Raw genomic sequence first — 20,099 nt, 5'->3', positions numbered from 1 at the left:
CGCACGCACAGCCTCTCTCTCATACACACATATATACACGCACATACACACACATACACGCACGCACAGTCTCTCTCTCATACACACACATATACACACACACATATACGCACGCACGCACAGTCTCTCTCTCATACACACATATATACACATACACACACACATACACGCCCAGTCTCTCTCTCATACACACATATATACACACATACACACACACACACACACACACGCACGCACGCACAGTCTCTCTCTCATACACACATATATACACGCACATACACACACATGCACGCACGCAAGCATATAAACACACATCTCTATCTCTCTCTCTCAAACACACACACACACACACACACACACACACAAAGGTTTTAAGTTGTAATCAATGATAGCTGTCCCTGTGTGTGTGCCTGGTAAGGGGTTATGCAAGCGCACGAGGGAATTGGCCGTTAAAAAAACAACACAATTAAACAGAGAAAAGGGAACAGGGAAAGGGATGAGGAAGCTTTGATAAATGCACACCGTCTTTTCTGGCTCAAGCTCTTCCCTGCAAACGTCTGTTTTATGGCTCTTTCAGGTCCCGCTCAATGGGATAATGACTTAATTCATCGACGATCATTAGGAACCACTTTCGACATGCGGAACATGACGAGAAGCCATGTCACAGGTGATAATGGCCGCTCAAGAGTAACCGTTCCTAAATTGGTCCGCACAATAGCTCATTTGCATATAGAACGCTGCTCTTGGCAGGATGGTAAATACCTGTCAGCTGACCGTGAAACCTTGAACATTCTTTTCTGGGGCCTTTGGCAAGGGTTCGAAAAGCCCTGGCACAAGCACTATTCCCATGTGCTTTTTTTCGCAGTTGAACTAAAAGAGGCGTGTGCCCGTTGAATGCTGGGAGCTTGATTTATAGCCGAGATTTTACAGTCAAGTTAGGTCAACGTTCACTCTATAATGTCCAGGTTTTTCCGACCTATTGCCATGTAGATGAGAAAGGCAACTTCATAAAACTATGCCTACATGGGAGAGATGAAAGCAGCCAATGAGATGCCTGGATGATAGTGGGAGTGGCTTATGACCATGCTCTTGTCATCGCTTGTAGCTGGTGGGCATGTTCATACACGCTCTACACATTTAAATAATAAGAAAATGGCCGTTCTATCTGGACGAGAACGTTACGTGAAGCGCGTGTGCGTTCGCGGCCGCGGCGGGGGTGTTGCTCCCCCTCGGGGGCGTGACTGCGCTCCTGCGGAGCAGGAGGACACGAGCCCAAAGGGCCTGGCGGGGCGTCCCTGCACCGTAGCCCCGGGAACATACGCCGATGGTTCAGCACCACGGCACCACGCCGGGCAGCCGTGCCAGGAGAGCTCTGAGGCTTCTGTGTCAGGCTCAGAGACAGAGCTCCTCTCTCTCAGCTGCTTCAGAGAGAAGCCCCAGGGCATCTCACTGCATTTGGGGCTGGAGGTTTGGAGGAGAGGCAGTACAGGTAGAAGTGAAGGAGTAGAAATGGTGGAGGCAGTAATGATGTTTAGTGATGGAGGCAGTAATGATGATTACAGTAGTGATGGATGCATTAATGATGTTTACAGTAGTGATGGAGGCAGTAATGATGTTTAGTGATGGAGGCAGAAATGATGTTTAGTGATGGAGGCAGCAATGATACTTAGTGGTGCAGAAGGTAACACTTTGTAAAGGTTATGTTGAGAATAATGGTGAGTAGGCGTGTTGGACATTGGAGAGGGGCCAATATTAGTACACAGAGGTGCTTCCGGAGGTGGCTCCACGTACCAGCAGCCCGGGGGGTCCCAGAGCCCCAGGGGGGCCGGGGTCTCCTCTCAGTCCCGAGGGTCCGGCGGCCCCTTTGTCTCCCGGTCGGCCCCGCTCCCCCTGCACTCCTCGTTCTCCCGGGATTCCGGGATCCCCCTGCCACACACAAAAAACCCCGCAAGCGCACGTCAGTGTGGAGAAGTGTGTGTGTGTGTGTGTGTGTGTGTGTGTGTGTGTGTGTGTCACAGCCTGGAGCCAGAAGGTTGCGGGTCTGAATCCCAATTACTGAGGCTCGGGCTTAATGACAAACGGCCTGCTAAAAATTCACAGCTCCGTCAGCGCGTTTGCCCAAACGGAAGCGCCATTTCCCCTCTAACTCACACACCCTTGTTTCACACGGGAGATTAAAATTGCATGTGACCTTTAGCAACCACTACCAAGTACCAAATGAGTTCCGCAAAAAAAAGAGGAACTCGTTTCTAGAGCCAAATGTATTCCAAACTGGATTAATGCGAGTGTTACAGCACTAAAATCTGAGCGTATTGTGAGCGATGCGTCGAGCGTTCAGTGTCGTACTGTGAGCGATGCATCGAGCGTTCAGTGTCGTACTGTGAGCGATGCGTCGAGCGTTCAGTGTCGTACTGTGAGCGATGCGTCGAGCGTTCAGTGTCGTACTGTGAGCGATGCATCGAGCGTTCAGTGTCGTACTGTGAGCAATGCATCGAGCGTTCAGTGTCGTACTGTGAGCAATGCATCGAGCGTTCAGTGTCGTACTGTGAGCGATGCATCGAGCGTTCAGTGTCGTACTGTGAGCGGTGCATCGAGCGTTCAGTGTCGTACTGTGAGCGATGCATCGAGCGTTCAGTGTCGTACTGTGAGCGGTGCATCGAGCGTTCAGTGTCGTACTGTGAGCGATGCATCGAGCGTTCAGCGTCGTACTGTGAGCGATGCGTCGAGCGTTCAGTGTCGTATTGTGAGCGATGCATCGAGCGTTCAGTGTCGTACTGTGAGCGATGCATCGAGCGTTCAGTGTCGTACTGTGCTCAGCCGTGACTCCCCGGGAGTATCCGGTCTATTACTCCGTGTCGCAGTTTCGCCGCAGTGTTTGATTGGAGGAATGTGGGGAAAGTCTCAGCGAGTCAGACAGCCTCGCCGGCGCAGTGGGGCTGTGACAGGTTACAAACGCCGTCACGTTATAACAGCACGTCATCCGGCAGGGGCGATTACGTTTCCCTCTTTGTATCGGAAGCAGAGAGCAGATTTACTGCGTTCGCGTCGCCGCAGTGTGTGTGAGTGGCTGTGCTGCTCGAGTAGCGTGGTTTGGAAAATGACTGAGAGATTGCTTCAAAAAAAAAAAATGAACAAAGAAAAAAAAAAAAAAGAGTCAAACCCGTTCTCCTTTTGGACCTCTGTCTCCGGGTCTACCTGTGGCTCCCTAGGAGAGTGGGGGGGGGGGATCGAGGGAGAGAGAGAGAGAGAGAGAGAGGGAGAGACAGGAAGAGAGAGAGAGAGGGAGAGAGAGAGAGAGAGAGAGAGAGAGAAAGAGGAAGAGAGTGAGAGAGGGAGAGAGAGAAAGACAGAGAGAGAGAGATTAAATTACACATTTGTACAGGGGGACAGCCCTTCCGAAACGCTTGGTCAGACACAGGGATGGCCTCTCGGGGGGCAGCCGGAGGACCGGAGTAATTGGAAATTCGGAATGGAATTGACCCGGGGGCTAAAGCACACACCCGTCCTTCCACTGGGCCAGGCTAGCCGCTGCTGTTCTGCCCCGTTTCCCCCCCCCCCCCCCCTCCGAGGTCAAGCTGACCCCTCCCGCCCGCTGCACCCCCCACCCCCCTCCCCAAGCACCCGCTCCAGTCCCGCTCGTCCAGGGGGGATCCGGTTCATTTCCCCGGGTGCTGATTGACAGTAGGCCGTGATGGGCAGGCTGGATCACAGCTCTGTCACGCTCCCTGTGGACCCGGCTAACTCCGCCGCCTCCGCTAAGTATATCAGTTATATGCAAATGGCCGTCCAGCGCGCGGCAGACTCCGCTGCCAGCTGTCTCTCAGCGGAGGGGCCCTGTGAACACGTCCATCTCTCCGTCGCTACGTCCTGCTCCGCGCCGGACTAATGAGATTGAACCGCCTCCTGTCCTATCGATGCCGAACCGCTCTTTTTTCGCTCCGACGCATTCCAGACCTAGGCGCTCTCCCTCTGCCCCTTCGCAGCACGGAATTATGGGAGAATTCCCCCGTGGCTGACGGCGGTGCCGGTGCGTGGGATCCCCCCTCCCCTCCCCTCCCCCACCCCCCTAACCTCACACTCGACTGATCTCTCAGCTCGGAGCGTTCGGCTGTTAGAGAACGAGCTGCAGGCTGGCCGCGAGGCCGATTCCGCCTGCCAGATGGCGCTGTCGCCCCACCGATGCGGCGGAGGGGAAGCTCGTGACGCGGGAGAAAGTCGGGAGCTGAGGGAGGCGAGACGAGGGGAGGGGAGGGGGGCGGGGGGAGGTGGCGCTGCGGCTGAATAAAGCTCGGGTGAGAATGGTGACGAGCCGCCCCCGCCCCCCCGTGCTCAGGCGTCGCCTGCGTCAGGTCCGCCAGACCGGCGGCACGCTGGGCGTGCGCTTCCGTTTCTCACGCAGGAAACGCGCCGCGCCCGAACTCGCCCCGGGAGTCGCGCTCATTACCCAGGATTCCACGCGCCCGCGGGGCCTGTGCTGAAATCAGCTCTGACCTGTCCTCATTCACCTGCTCGCTGGATAAGGTTTGGCCACCCGATTTAAGGACTGTGCTTGCAAATAGCCATACCATAAACTGAGTTATTTGGATAAAGTTTTGCCAGATAGAATTTCCAATACTCCTTCCCCTCTCAAAATTGGCCTTCAATTTTTTTTTTTTTCATACTTGCCTGTTCAGCCAAATTAGTAATGTTAGTCAAGAGAATGCAAAATAAGAAATGGAAAACACTAGAACAGGGCAAAAAGTGTGAATTAAGCTCTCCTCCAGTCCTGGACAGAGGGACACTCCAGGACTACTGTGGGCTCCTCTTGTACCGGATCAACCATTCCACAATAACTACTGCGATTTTATCATCATGAAAACCACTGTGTAGCATAAAATAGCATAATATAGAGTTGTCACTCTCATTGACTAATCAATACATTCATTAATGATTTTAAAATCAGTTCTCTCTAAATACAGAGGTAGTGGTCTCTCTGACCATTTTTGGCTCATGTCCCCTCCCCCCTCTCACCTCGTAACCTGGGATACCGTCCTTTCCTGGCCTTCCCTGTGGAAAACAGAAATGGAGTGTTACTTCCTCCACGACAGGCTTTTCTGCGCCATATTGATACTGACGACACTGAGAAGACATGTCGCACTCCCTCTGTGCTGTAGCTGCAGAGTGAGGAAAGGGAGAGTCTTGAAGGCCCGGGAGCTCTGTCTTACTCACGATGGTGCAGCCTACGTAGGGCAAACGGGCCTACTGCCTCTCGTGGGCGAACAGGGGTCTACTGCCTCTCCTGGGCAAACAGGGGCCTACTGCCTCTCCTGGGCAAACAGGGGCCTACTGCCTCTCCTGGGCAAACAGGGGCCTACTGCCTCTCCTGGGCGAACAAGGGCCTACTGCCTCTCCTGGGCAAACAGGGGCCTACTGCCTCTCCTGGGCGAACGGGGGCCTACTGCCTCTCCTGGGCGAACAGGGGCCTACTGCCTCTCGTGCAGTCAGGGTTTGAGACGGATGGGGTAGGGCAAATGCTCCGCCTGTTTTCACAGTGCCCAGGGGGGGGGGTTGTGTCCCGTGCAACGGCGTGGGGGTGGAAAGGGTCAGGGTCGATCCTTACCGGTGCGCCACGAGGTCCCTCGGGCCCCGAAAATCCCGTCTCCCCCATGGGCCCCCTCTCGCCCTGCCGGGAGGAAAGAGGAAATCACGCCACAGCGTCAGCCTACAGCCCTGAGGAGCGAGCCTCGGAAAGAGAGGGGCGCACTGAAACAAAGGGGGACCCACCGGCTCTCCTGGGGAACCCGGGTGGCCGGCAGCACCGCTCTTCCCCTGTCAATCAAAGGATTCGGAAAGCGCCATTGGATGACTGACATCATCTGTGCTTTGTATTGATGACACAGAGTGTACAAGCAGTAAGCTTGAACATGAAGTACAAATATTCCTTCTCATTATCGAAAGGAACAACGAGTAAACACATTCACACACACACACACACACACACACACACACACACACATATCTATAAAATGAAAGGGAACGTTTGAGGAGGAGTCATCCATAACGGAACTGATCAGAGAGGCCGTTACTCACTGGAGGACCAGGAATCCCCGGAACGCCTGGAATTCCGGGATCACCCTGAAATACAGCACACAGCATCAGAGTGTGTTACCCTGCAACACAGCAGATATCATAGCACGACAAACTAAAAGACAGTAAACAGTCATCAATGTGTGGATGTGTGTTACAGTGAAATACAGTACAGTCATCAAAGTGAGCGACAGTGAAAGACAGTGCACAGTTATCAAAGTGTATTGCATTGAAAGTACATGGCAATCAAATTGTGTAACAGCAGAAGATAGAATACAGTTATCAGAGTGTGTTACAGTGTCAGTACTGAGTGAGCTATGAGTCCCACCCGTATGTGGAAATTACATAAAGAACCAGCTTCCTGAACTGCCTCTTTTTCTCCTTCTCGCCCGCATGAAAAGAAACACCTCTTATTTCAGTCTTACCTTGGCACCGGGCAGCCCTTCCAGCCCGGGCAGGCCCATTGCACCTGCTTCGCCCTGGCAGAGGAGATGAGACCTGGCATTAACCCAGCTCAGGGGATTGAGACACGGGAATAAAAAAAAACAGGTAATGCAGTCTCTGATTCTAGGGCCATCTGATCAGCTGTTACAGAGATAATGGAGTTGCTGTTACAGGGGTAATGGACTCTCTGTTACAGGGGTAATAGACTCTCTAAGCCCTCGGGCCTGTTCAATCACTCACAGGTGTTTGATGATTGTAAACCAACTGCATGCAGGGACCGAATTTTAAATGAAAAAAAAAAAAAACAAACCATTTTGAATAAAGTGAAATAACATGAAATAGCGACTAACAACGATATTGCTGGGTTGGCGCATCGTCTCAGTGATGAAGTGGAAATTAAAAATATATTATATTATAAATAAGAAATAATCAGAAGTAATGCTGATTAATGATTTGTTTATCATTTCATTAGATTAAATTAATTATTAGAGAAATGAATGATTTGTTGATTAATGATTTAGCTGAAATATAAATGTATTATTACATTTTAATTACACTGTTTACTTTAGACAATATACAGATCCGATGTTTCTCACGAAATGAAACTTTTATGACAGCCTTTGATGATTAATTTAATTAAACATTTTTTTTAAATGAGAATTTGATATTTTTGACTAAACTCATTTAAATCTTGCCAAAGTCTCTGAGTCTGTATCTCACCCCCTGGATTAGACGCACAAACAGCAGCACAGGAAGAACGAGAAAACGTTAAAAGAGTTATTTAGCGGGCGGACATTTTCCCTTTAAAGCTGAAGGCCTTAAGCGGCCTGTCATCGTTGCGGAAGCAGACTGATCACATGCCGCTCGCAGCCAATGAGCTAGAACCGCCGCGCGGTGGCGGCGACCACGGCGCGCGCCGGTTGCCGGTGGTGACGGAGCGGCTGCCAGGACGGATCGGCCAAATTCGGCGGCGGTGGCGGCGAAGCCAACGATGCTGTTTATTCAAATGCCAGACGAGCATCCCCCCCGGTGAAAAACGACCTCGCGGCAAAACTGTGACAAAGATGGCCCCCCTCTCCCTCCACCCCCCACCCCCCACCCCCACAAGGCCCGGAATTCAAACGGACGTTTGAGGTTTCAGACGTGCTGACTTTTTTGGAATTTATAGGCGCGGGACCTCGCGTCGCCAGGAGCCGTCCTGGCAACCGTCCTCGAGCGCGGAAGAGAAAACTGCAGCGTCCGAACCTTTCCAGCGAGGAGGGTTTGGGGCGGGGGGGGTACACGTCAACTCATATTGGACTTGATAACCGGGGGAGTTCATTTCTTTTTTGCGCCAGGCAATGAACTGGGCTTCCTCTGAAGCCACAAGAGCGTTTGGAAGCCGGCCAGACAAGCACAGTGAAATACACGGCCAATATGAGAAGAGGAGGAGGAGGAACTCACGGCTCGGCCTTCGTCTCCTTTGGGGCCCTGAAACAGAGAGAGAGCGGGGTGTGAAGCGCGCGCAGCTTTTATTCTTCACCGGGTCGCGCGGCGAAACGCAGAGCTCACGCCCCGGACCGCACCTTTCATTTCACGCCCACCCTTCAGAAACAACACTCAATACAATGCACAGGTTGAGTAGGTCATACTGTCCAATCAATAAAAAGCACTAGAAATCACAAAACTATCTAGAAATTACCTTTTTTTTCTTCAATTAACAAAATAAACGAATAAACAAAAAATAGATTCTCTAAAACATGAATGAGCTAAAATTGTTTTGACAAAAAACAATTCCCCGCCCAGCCTGGCGTTAGGAGTCGCTACGCGCAGAAACGCAGCACGCTAAGCTAATCTGCATTCATTTGCACACGCGGTTCTGCAGGTGGGGCTAATCGGATACGGGAGGCAATCAGAGGCATTGAATTCTCCGGCCTCTCCCAGAGAGAGGGGCTGATTGGGTAATTACATCTCCTGCTTCTGGACAGGAGGTGCCACAGTGCACGCTCCTAATGCTGGCTGACAGGTCACCGTGTGATTGAGAATTTCAGAGAAATAATGCGCCGCGGCCGCGACACGCGGGTAACATTACACCCCTGGGCCTGCTGTCGTGGGGCGGGCGTGTTTGTAAACAGCGGACGAGAGGGATGTGTTTTCTGGTGGCCCTGTGCCCTGGTCAGGGGATGACTCACTCTCCGGCTGCATTGGGGGGGGGGGGGGGGGGGTTGGGGGCGCTGGGATGGATTACAGGCGGCCGGAGAGTCTGAGAGTGGAGGAGGCGATAAGGAGATTGCGTTTCGCTACTGCGGCCTTAGCTTCGCTGTGCATTTCAATTGCATCGATTGCCACCCCCCCCTACAGCTCCGCCCCGCTCCTGAGCTCTGGCAGAGTGGGGCACCGGTGGTTAAACCCCTCCCCCCCCACCCCCCCCACCCCACCACCCCCACCCCACCACCTCACCCCCACCACTAGGGAAATAGGCCCTCTGAACACCCTTTTCTGCTGTAAATACAGAATTGCCTCCCAATGCTACCCCTGCTCACTCACCCACATATCTAAGGACAACGCATTAAAATAAATAAAAAAACAAACCAAAAAAAAAAAACTTATTTTGCCTTTCCATATTAACGGCATTTGCAAGTCACATCAATACTTTTTCCAAATATGATTATTTTGTATTTGTGAATCTTTTGATCATGCACGCTGTTTTCCGAGTCGTTTGATCTCTGGTGCTTGTGAGGCAGGTCACGGTGGGTTTGGAGGCTCCATGCCACCGGGAGGGCTGATTAAAACAGGCCAAAAGGCTGCCTGGGAGAGGAGGAGGAGGAGGAGGAGGAGGAGGAGGAGGAGAGGGCGAGGGAAGAACAATGCCTTGCTCACCGGAGCGCCCGGGGGTCCAGGATATCCCATGGCACCGCTGCCCTGCGGAGACAGCGCAATTACTTATTGCGTTTTTTGGCAAGAGCTGTAGTCCAGAGAACAACTCGCAAGGTGACCATGGCAACGACCTTTCGGACAGCTCACTTCATACTGACCTGTTCTAGAATATAAGTCATATATCAGCTGAACAAAGAACTTACATAAAGCGCTGTGTATGCCTTATTAAAGCGAAATTCAGAGAGCTAAAAAAGAGCAGAGAACTTGTGTGTTTAATTGCAGGTGAATCTGCACATAAAGAAGGCGAGCCTGTGTCGGTGTGTGTGTGCGTTCTCACCTGCAGCTTGTAAAGACTGCTCATCCCATTCCCCTCTGGGTGGAGGATACCCTGCAAATAGAACCACAACCAAAAGTAAAACAACTCCACCTTCCACACAGCCCCGCCTTCCTCCCTACACACTGTTTTTCCCCTTCCACACCACACACTCTCACCCCCTCCACACAGGCCCACCCCTTCTCACCACACAGCCCCACCCCCTCCACACAGCCCCACCCCCCTGATAAAGTTCTGGGATGGTGCCTGCACTGGGATCCTTGTGATAAGTTTCAGAAATCAATGCACAGGTAAACAGAGGAAAAGGGAAGAGCTATTCTATCGATCTCATAAATGTGAGCAAAATGATTTCTAGCTGCTGGGCGATCCGACAGTTTCTTCCAAATGAGCAAAGCTGCATTGATTTTGGGTGCGCGGGGGTGCTGAGAGAGGGGGGGGTGGGGGCACTTTCATATGGCCGGGTGAATACATCTCACACATTAGTATTTTTATGTTGAAATTGCTGCTAACTCACTCTGAAGGGTGTGCACGTTTTCACGTAATGTAAAAGACGGTTCGAAAGTTTGCTGGCTGTAAAGGGGGATTTGTAAGAGTCTGCCTATCACAGACGAGGCTTTCATACAGCTTAGTCACCGTTTAGGGGATGTTCAGGTAAGGGAGGAAACGGTATCTTAGCAAAAAGACTATTAATGTTATGTCTCCTGTTCTCTTTATCTCTATTTCAGCTTCCGTGATGGACTGCATTCGCTAAGATAAAATGCAGCTTAAGGCATTAGAGGGCTACGGAGGGAGAAAGCTATGAGACTGAATGACACTATAAGCAAATGCCGCAGAGAGGAGCTGGCTTAGGCCCAACCAGGGAGTCCAAATAATCACTGGAAGTTACAGCACGGTCTCTTACACCAACAGACAGCGATGTCACATGACCTGTGCGTGCTGTGTGGTCTCCATCTCAGACACACGATTCATTTGCCTGAGGAAAATTAATTCATTTTCCAGAATTGACTTATTACAGCATTACAAAATGTGCATGAAACTTTTATTAAAGAAACCTTGGGATGTAACAAAATGTTAAATTGTTTTGAGAGACGCTCGGGACTGAAATGGGGGGTTGGGGGGGGGGGGGGGTCTCACCGGTGGGCCTGGGGGTCCAGGAATGCCAGCGGGACCCTCGCTGCCCTGAGGGAAAAATAAATAAATATATAAATAAATCTCCATATCTTTCTTTAACAGAAATATTAGCCCAGATTCAACCAACACGTGTCATTAAATTGGCATTGGCCATTGCGCCATATATTTAAATAGATTATGGATGCTGGATGTAAAATGAGCTGAAACCACCAAGGTATCTGGTCGGATATGACGTAACGCTACTTACCCGTTCACCTTTAAGTCCTGGATGTCCCATAGGCCCCGGTCTTCCCATCATTCCCTGGGAACAGATGAGGTCATGTGACATCTACACACCCTAAACCTAAATAGGATTCATCCGAAATGTTGGATTGCCAGACTTAAAACCCAAATAACTGCTTTGACTGACTCAAAAAAACTCAAAAATATTATTGAATTCATTATCTTGACTTTGTTTTCCATCAATTGTAAATGAGTAATCAGCTATTTTCAAAGGTACCTGTTGCTTCAATTGTACTTTAGGACTCATATTAGGGTTCAGCTAGGGTTAGGCTTAGGGTTAGGTAGGTGGCGGGTCTTACTGGACTTCCTGTCCGCCCCATGGCTCCAGGGAATCCGGGTACACCTGGAGGACCCTGGGAGGGAGACGGGACACAGCGCTTCGTTAACAACTCCCCAAAATCCCCGGAGAATCATCGAGACACGGACATGCAAGCCGGACAAACGGGTCCCCAGGTCAGCGTCTCAAGCGAAAACAAGCGAGCATCTCAAATGCTAACTCATAACAGGACCCTTTAAAACGATTACGCTTGCTCTGGGTTACAGGTGGGGTCTGAATCCAGCGACTCAAAAGCGGGATGTACACTGTCTAGCGATGGTCTGGTTCATTTTATTTTATTCATCCTTTATTTAACCAAGAAAGGTCCCGTTGAGATACAATATCTCTTCTGCCAGGGAGTCCTGGTCAAGACGGCAGCAGAAAAATAAAAGTTTCATATAAAAAAACATACCAAAAACAAAACAGAACAGAGCATACAAGGATCAGGAGCTAAAAGGCACTGGTGATGGTGCGATGAAGATAGATCACTGCGTGAGTGTGTGCTTGTGTGTGGCAGCATACGGTCCGGATCTCTCACACGCACCTCATCACCTTTGTCTCCGACAGGACCAGGAAAACCTCTCTCTCCTTTCACGCCCTATAACGCATGAACGACAAAGAGATCAGAAGGTTACTGCTTAACAGCCACTGCGGATTTCTGCGATTTAATGAACGTGTCAAACACAAAAAAAATAAAAAAAAATAAAAAAAACTTTAACGGACCCTCCCCGTGATCTTGAGAGCAGGGTGTAATTTGGTTGTAGTCTGAACGCTAGACGTTTGTTTATTCGCTCTTCTTTTCTTAACCGCATAATTGCACTGCCTTGGCTTGTATTTATAGAGACGTGGTTATCCGAGTTTATTTGCTCAACAGTAAAATCTGACACTGGCTCCATGGCAACAGACGCTGCGGGCCGAGACACCTACACCGCCATCGGGTTCAAGCCCTGGGCAGGTAACGATTCCATTAACGATTACGGAACATCACCGTGCACAGTGTCGCTCATCAAAATCCATTTTGTCCCCGCCTGTTAACGAACCGAGCGTGCGACGCGGTAATTTGCCAAGTTAATGTCTGTAAACGTTAAGCAGAGCTGATTCGCGACCTAGGAGGACGTTACCATGGTTTCAGACGAAGGCGACGCCGCGGTCGGGGCTCTTGTGGCTACCCTTTCAGAGTTCACCGCGATCGTTGGCAAGACCGGACGCATGCGCGCTGAAATCGCACGGTACCTGGGCCCACTCACCTTAACTTCATTGTTCTGCTGCAGTCTAGCCCTAGCGTCTGTCGCCATCGCTCATAGCAACCGCGCAGGCAGATTTTACACTAACTAGAGCTCGGCAGCATAGTTTAGAGGCTGCTTTATATAGTTTCACAACTGTGCAGAAGTGTATGTGTAAAATAGCTGGCCTATATCTGTCACTTCAGTCCTTCGGTATAGGGCGACACGGACACGCTGACGGGCCCCTACCTTGGGCCCCTCCTTCCCTGGGTTCCCCATTTGCCCTCGTACTCCTTGATCACCCTGTGGGGGGGGGGGGGGGGTGCAAGGGTGGGGGAAAAAAAGAAATGAAAATCAATTCTGATTTCAGATACCCGCACCAACACAGATGATGAATTAAACTGTTCAGAGACCTCATTTCAAGCAAGTGATTATTCTGTGTCCCCGGGCATATGTGGTGTATCTTCTATCTTTTCAAATTTACTTTGGTGCCAAACATGGGGCTGAAGATATCTAATTCCCACTAATTTTTTTTACACCAAATTATCTGCAACCACAGACACGTTTGTGAGTGATTTGGAAGAGTGCAGACATCCGCGAGTCTCCTCTGAAGCACGTGGTGTCACCAGCTTTAGCTTCTCACACCGCAGACTGCAGCTGAGCTTGCACAGGGTGGAGTCGAAGGAAGACCATTAATATGCAGCTTTCACCTGCAGTCCGTGGGTGCCTGATCGACCGGCAGGGGTCGCTGAAGAGCAGCCAAACACGGACCCCAAACCGACTGCACCCTCCCATACACCATCACCAATTGTGCATCACTCTGTGGTTATACTAGCCACAGTCAGCACAGTTGATTCGACCAGAGACCGTGGGGTTCATCTTTTGACCATAGTGGAGTGCCTTAACAGAATGAGCCACCCAGAACCCCATATCTTTCATCTTTTAAGATTCAAAGTAAATACATTTTTGAATGAATTGTTACAAACACAGCTCAGTATAGGGGTAATGATTCAGTAAAGACGTGCGCACATTGCAGTGCTATGTCAAATTTAATTTCTCTGAACTCGCCCAAGCGAAGTATGTGGATAGTTACCCAGGAACAAAGAACAATATCTCAAGTGTACTGAATGCAATAGCATCAGAGCTATAGAGAAAAAGCGTGACAATAAGTTCACACTCTAAAACTGGACATTTATTGTCCATTAAACACAGGCTCACACTCTATTTGTTAACTGCATTAAAATTCGACATACACATTCTTGAATTCATAAAGAGCAGTGTATTCATAAACTGCTTTCTAACAGTTAAGACAGGCCTTGACCATTTAATTTAAACACGGTAATGGGTTTCCAGTCTTACTGGCACCATCAGTTGAATACATTTAAAAAAATGATAATTTGTGGTAGTCATATTTTTTTAAATACATTTTTACTATTTAATACAGTGGAATAACATATTAATGTTTTTAAGCCTGGGTGAGCTTTCCATGAACTAGCCAGCTAACTTGTAATTACGCATCATAAATGCATAACTTTTCTGTGATGTCATCCTGCCTTCAAAGAACTTCCCAAACTAATATGGGTCCTGTCCCATTAGAGATGGGTTAGGGTGTGGCTCGCAGTGCAAGCCCCAGGTTTGAGAGACCATTGACCTCCATCAACTGAACTAGTGATGGGACAGTCACTCCCCGCCCCCGGCCACGCCCCTGTACCTTCTCACCCTCAGGACCCTCCGCTCCGGGCATCCCGGGGGCGCCCTTCTCGCCCTTCTGACCGGGCAGCCCCGAAACCCGCGTCTGGCACGAGCTGCAGGCGTTCTGCCAGGACCAGGAGGAAAGGAAGCAGGAAATGAGGGGACAGGAAAGGAAGGAGGAAATGAGGGAAGGAGACAAGGGGAGAGGGAAGGAAGGAGGAAACGAGGGAAGGAAGGAGGAAACGAGGGAAGGAGACAAGGGGAGAGGAAAGGAAGGAGGAAGCGAGGGAAGGAGACAAGTGGAGAGGAAAGGAAGGAGGAAGCGAGGGAAGGAGACAAGGGGAGACGAAAGGAAGGAGGGAATGAGGGAAGGAAATGTTAGATGGGTTCCGCATCTGACCCGATAATACATACATCCTGGAACGAGGTCACACACGCACACGTCATTGCTACCGCTTGATTGGCTTAGCAGCTGCTAGCAGAACATGCTCATCAGATGCTCCTCAATAGCGCAGGTGAATGAAGAGCAAAATGTGTGGGCAAAACAGACCAGATACTACATGTGCCATGTGTATGTCGCAGGAGAAAGAACACGAGGGTCTGTGTAGGATAACTAACTCTCAACCAGAATACTGTGGGTTCAGATCCCATGCAAGATAGTCTCTCTGAGTCTATCAGCAGGACGTTAGGCCTAACTCTTTGAAGAGTAGGTTTTTTTTGGAATGTTTTTTCAAAATTCTAAGTCAGTGTTCTAGAACTCCATTGCTTTCCATTACCAATAGTGATTGTTACATCAGCATTAGAATGTTCAGTTAAGAGCATTCTTATCACATATTTGTGATCTCACACCTTAAAGGATTAAAGTGCACCATCTATACAATATATATTGAACCACAAAATATCTAAAATTGGTGGGACTGCAGCAGTAAATGATGGTTATCAAGCAACAACATGGTGGAATTAGGAAGCTTATATATGTTTCTTTATGGGAAGTTTCATGGGGATATTTGGATAGGCTGAGAAACCAGTAAATCAACTGACTGCACACATTCGTAAGAAATAAAACTTTAGTCACTTCTTGTAAAGGTTACCAGGCACTCAGTGTGAATGCAAATAGTATATTTTTTTCTTCCTTTTAAGTGCTTGTTACTTATTCTCACTTGTACTCCAACAACATAAATGTGTGCATGTGCACCTGATAATGTTTTCCATCAGTCTCAACCAATAGTCTATAGCAATAAGGAGACAATCAGCTTCATGTTCCTCTTCTCTAGCTAAAGAGCTTTTGCAGAATGACATTCTCTGCATAATGACAGGTTTTGGGGTTTGGGGTATGGGGGGTGGGACGCGTTCGTCACTTCGGGGGTCACGGTTTGGCGAGCGGCAATTTGCGAGGGGGCGGGCAGAAGCCCGGCGAATCGGCGACGGAACGAGGTAGGTCGGCTCAGAAGAGGTGTCCTCCTTCTTGGCGGATAATTAGCTAATTACACCCCGGCCCTGCAGACGGAGGGCGGAGAGGGGACCGTTATTACGGGCAGCTTTGAGGTCCCTCACACTGCTCTCCGCGAAGCGGGACCTCGCGTTTCTGTAAATAAAATTTCAATTTGCCTGAGTGCTCCTCAGCCGGCGTTGCGGTGGGAGGAATCTCCAAGGTCGCTCCGTCTTCCAACGGAAAGTGAAATGGCAGCAATTCGAGTGGATGCAAATGAAAAAAATCACTATAGATTTGTGAAATTATACTTAAAAAGATACTGTATTTAAAGATACACTATATAGCATGTTAGCATGTGCTCCTCTCTCATTACACACTGCATTTTAACATGATAGTATGTACTCTCTCATTACACACTGCATGTTAGAATGCTAGTATGTACTCTCTCATTACACACTGCATGTTAACATGATAGTATGTACTCTCTCATTATACACTGCATGTTAGCATGCTAGTTTGTACTCTCTCATTACACACTGCATGTTAACATGATAGTATGTACTCTCTCATTACACATTGCATGATAACATGATAGTATGTACTCTCTCATTACACACTGCATGTTAACATGATAGTATGTACTCTCTCATTACACACTGCATGTTAACATGTTAGCATGTGCTCCTATCGCATTACACACAGCATGTTCGCATGTGCTCCTCTCTCAATACACACTGCATGTTAGAATGTATTCCTCTCTCATTACACACTGCATGTTAACATGATATTATGTACTCTCTCATTACACATTGCATGATAACATGATAGTATGTACTCTCTCATTATACACTGCACATTAACTTTAGCATGCGCTCCTATCTCATTACACACTGCATGCTAGTATGTGCTCATCTCCAGCTCTCTCATTACACACTGCATGCTAGCATGTGCTCCTCTCCAGCTCTCTCATTACACACTGCATGCTAGCATGTGCTCATCTCCAGCTCTCTCATCACACACTGCATGCTAGCATGTGCTCATCTCCACTCTCTCATCACACACTGCATGCTAGCATGTGCTCATCTCCACTCTCTCATTACACACTGCATGCTAGTATGTGCTCCTCTCCAGCGCTCTCATTACACACCGCACGTTAGCATCTCTTTTAACAAGCTGCAGAGAGACGGGAGCCTTCAGGAGGAGGGGGAGGCGATGCGACGGCCCTTTTGTGCGAAGGCCTGAGGTCGGGCGCGTGACGAAGACGAAGACGAAACTTCTCAAATCTCCGCAGCCGCCTTTTTACCCCCGAACACGAGGCAGCCCTGAAAGAGCCCGCCATGCTTCGACTCCCCCATTAAAGCCGATTCCCACTGAGGCTCTGTGAACCCTGCAGAGGATGTGACCCCGGCTGCCATCTCTCGGTTCCGCTGAAAGGATTCCTGCCCCTTTTCATCCTGGTTTATGCAGTCAGACGGCCGTCTCCACAGCCCGGTCCGTTAAAATTTGAATATGCTCAGATACTGTTCTGAGACAGGGCAGAATATTCAGAGATGAATCTATGCGCAGTCGGTATATATAAATATATATATATATATAGCTGCTGTGTTTTTTGTCTTCTTTTCGTAATTTTCTTTTTTCAAGAATAAAATGCGGAGATGGACCAGCGCGTGTGTTCATTACACGGATGGAAATGGCGTTTCTGAAGCCGTAGCAGCGATGACAGACCATCGATGATGAGAGCACATTATGCGCGCATTACAAAGAGCCACAAAGCCTATGAAGCAGGACCTCGCGTTTCTGTAAATAAGAAAAAAAACAACAAAGCCAGGGAGGGGAAGAGAAAACGGAACACAGAACAGCAGTGTCGCCTCTTTTTTAAAGACCAGGAGAAGAAGAAGGAGGTGGGAGACAGAAAGAATGAGCGGGGGGCAGGGTGGGGGAGTGGCGGTTCAAAAATATCCACTGTTCCTCACGCACTTAAAAGCACGTAACAAAGCTGAAATTTTCCACAGCGTCTTAGTCGTATCTGAAAATAACATTTCGTCTCCAACAAACATTCTCAGCTCGCCTCGTCTTTGTAACGGTTGCAGTTCCACCGAGAGTCCTACAGGGGGCACTCTTGGGCTTCAGCTGAAAGAGCTCTCCGTTTGCTTTAGGTTGAGAAAAGTCAAATTAATGCTGCACTCTTATCCATTAGAGCTGGCTTTTAATCTCGCTTTTCTCCTGAACTCACAACATACAGCAGGGCTAATAATGCTCTCAGCACGCAAACAAAGTGTTTCTTGGTAACCCGCGTCTTCACCCGTCGTCATATTTATATTGCCGCGAAAGAAATACGAGCACCTTCACCCACGTTTCGCAGCCAGAGAGAAAGTTGGTCCCGGAGGTTCACGGCATTCTTTAGAAGCGAGACAGGAAAAAAAAAGAGAACAAAACCTCGCTCTCTCCTGAACTGCTGTACCACGATCAAATCCCAGCCCCCACTCTGTCACAGGGTCTAACGAAAGCGAGAATCCTTTCATGAGCAGCCATTGTAGTTGCAGGTACTCAAAGTCACAGACAGCACTGGCAATGTATCATTCGCAAAATGGAAAGGACAGCTATTCACTTTACCTCACATTTTGGCTTCATACTTCATAGTAAAATTATAATTCAAAAAAACAATAATACTGTACCTTGAGTGGGGTGCCCATCTCCCCAACAATGGGCAGTGCAGTCTAAGAAAAGAACAGAAAAACAAAGAGCGACATTTGAGATTCTACACCTGGAAAAGACTCAACAGATTGGGGTCAGCTCCTTGAGTTGAGGAGATTAATAGAAATTCATTTCATAAATTGGAGGATGTGTCCATAATTCTCTATAAAACTGTGTCAATTAATTCATAGAGCTTCAATTAATTCCCCAAACGGACTAAATTGGAATGTAATTTAACCCAACTCTACACCCAATGATTAAAATGCTTGAATGTTCCCCACATACACCAGCAGAGTGAAAATCATTCTGGGGACAAAATGCCTGCAGTGCCTGCTGGGATTGCTATGGCCTGTGCTCCAAAATCATGGTCATTGTTGGACAGGAAGTGATGTCACAATGTTCCTGGTTTGGAGTAAGGCACTGAAGAACAGGTGTAACCTGGCTTGTGCTCCAGTTTAATGCATTTCACCTTGGACAGTCCATGTTAATTTTCTCAGAAACTGCTCTAGATTCATAATGAAATTATCCACAGCCACATGGCCATACATGGAAATATTATAGGGAGAGCCCTTCAGTACATTGACATGGGGTGCTGCTTTAATACAGGTCATGGTGGTGTGAAAGGGTGATTGTACGACTTCTATCAGAAACCTACCAGTTCACCGGGGGGTCCTGGGGGGCCAGGCCTACCATCTCTGCCTGGGGGGCCCTTTAAAGGAGAGACAAATGGAAGAAATGAGGAAAGCATGAATCACCCGACTGGAGTGGGGCGGGGGGGGGGGTTTGGAATCATCCTGGTGGAGGCGATGTGGGTTCCATACCTATAATATTTACTTACACTTTCATTTTTTCTGCTAAATGATATGGGAGGGAAGGATGGATTAAGAGAGGGAGGGATGGAATGAGATGGTGTCCGAGGGAGAGAGGGAAGGATGGAGTGAGAGAAGCAGGTAGGAGTAGAAGAGTGGGGGAAATGATATTCACGGTGAAGGAAATTAACTCACCTGATTTCCTACAGGTCCAGCTGGTCCTGTTGGGCCAGGGGGTCCGTAAGGACCCTGGAAAACATCCCCAAAAGATCCCCCAGAGTAGAGACACAATTAGCAAACCCCCAAAAACGCATAAAATACCCCCCAACTCCCCTGCCCCCCAGTGTGCCGAATGTTGGATTTTACACTGTGGGTCTCTGCTCCTACCTGAACTCCAGGCTTCCCCTCTGGTCCCCTGGGGCCCTGGGGAAACAGGACAGTCACACTGTTAGCATGTTAGCATGTGCTCCTCTCTCATTATACACCGTATGTTAGCATGTGCTCCTCGGTCATTACACAGCGCATGTTAGCATGTGCTCATCTCTCACTACACACTATATGTTAGCATGTGCTCATCTCTCACTACACACTATATGTTAGCATGTTAGCATGTGCTCCTCTCTCATTATACACCGTATGTTAGCATCCGCTCCTCACTTATTACACACTACATGTTAGCATGTTACCATGTACTGCTCTCTCATTACACACTACATGTTAGCATGTTACCATGTACTGTTCTCTCATTACACACTACATGTTAGCATGTTACCATGTACTGCTCTCTCATTACACACTGCATGTTAGCATGCCCTCCTCT

General features: G+C 48.9%; 1 protein-coding gene across 2 annotated transcripts in view; it reads right to left on the bottom strand.

Annotated features, from left to right (window-relative positions):
• Positions 1 to 20,099, bottom strand: part of LOC118217639 (collagen alpha-1(XIX) chain) — a 124,099-nt gene that overhangs the window by 7,923 nt on the left and 96,077 nt on the right. For both annotated transcript variants that reach the window (XM_035399564.1, XM_035399565.1), the window contains exons 33-52: positions 19,667 to 19,702; positions 19,475 to 19,528; positions 19,126 to 19,179; positions 18,452 to 18,493; positions 14,364 to 14,468; positions 12,902 to 12,955; positions 11,974 to 12,027; positions 11,413 to 11,466; positions 11,079 to 11,132; positions 10,835 to 10,879; positions 9,704 to 9,754; positions 9,370 to 9,411; positions 7,954 to 7,980; positions 6,492 to 6,545; positions 6,070 to 6,114; positions 5,764 to 5,808; positions 5,600 to 5,662; positions 5,011 to 5,046; positions 3,161 to 3,205; positions 1,792 to 1,926 (exon numbers count right to left, since the gene is read on the bottom strand). In XM_035399564.1, coding sequence (XP_035255455.1) covers positions 1,792 to 1,926; positions 3,161 to 3,205; positions 5,011 to 5,046; positions 5,600 to 5,662; positions 5,764 to 5,808; positions 6,070 to 6,114; positions 6,492 to 6,545; positions 7,954 to 7,980; positions 9,370 to 9,411; positions 9,704 to 9,754; positions 10,835 to 10,879; positions 11,079 to 11,132; positions 11,413 to 11,466; positions 11,974 to 12,027; positions 12,902 to 12,955; positions 14,364 to 14,468; positions 18,452 to 18,493; positions 19,126 to 19,179; positions 19,475 to 19,528; positions 19,667 to 19,702 — 1,095 coding nt within the window. The remainder of the gene's footprint in view (positions 1 to 1,791; positions 1,927 to 3,160; positions 3,206 to 5,010; positions 5,047 to 5,599; positions 5,663 to 5,763; positions 5,809 to 6,069; positions 6,115 to 6,491; positions 6,546 to 7,953; positions 7,981 to 9,369; positions 9,412 to 9,703; positions 9,755 to 10,834; positions 10,880 to 11,078; positions 11,133 to 11,412; positions 11,467 to 11,973; positions 12,028 to 12,901; positions 12,956 to 14,363; positions 14,469 to 18,451; positions 18,494 to 19,125; positions 19,180 to 19,474; positions 19,529 to 19,666; positions 19,703 to 20,099) is intronic.

The sequence above is a fragment of the Anguilla anguilla genome, chromosome 18 (assembly GCF_013347855.1).
Source record: "Anguilla anguilla isolate fAngAng1 chromosome 18, fAngAng1.pri, whole genome shotgun sequence".
Taxonomy (NCBI): Eukaryota; Metazoa; Chordata; class Actinopteri; order Anguilliformes; family Anguillidae; genus Anguilla; species Anguilla anguilla.
This window is presented reverse-complemented; position numbering and strand designations above follow the sequence as displayed.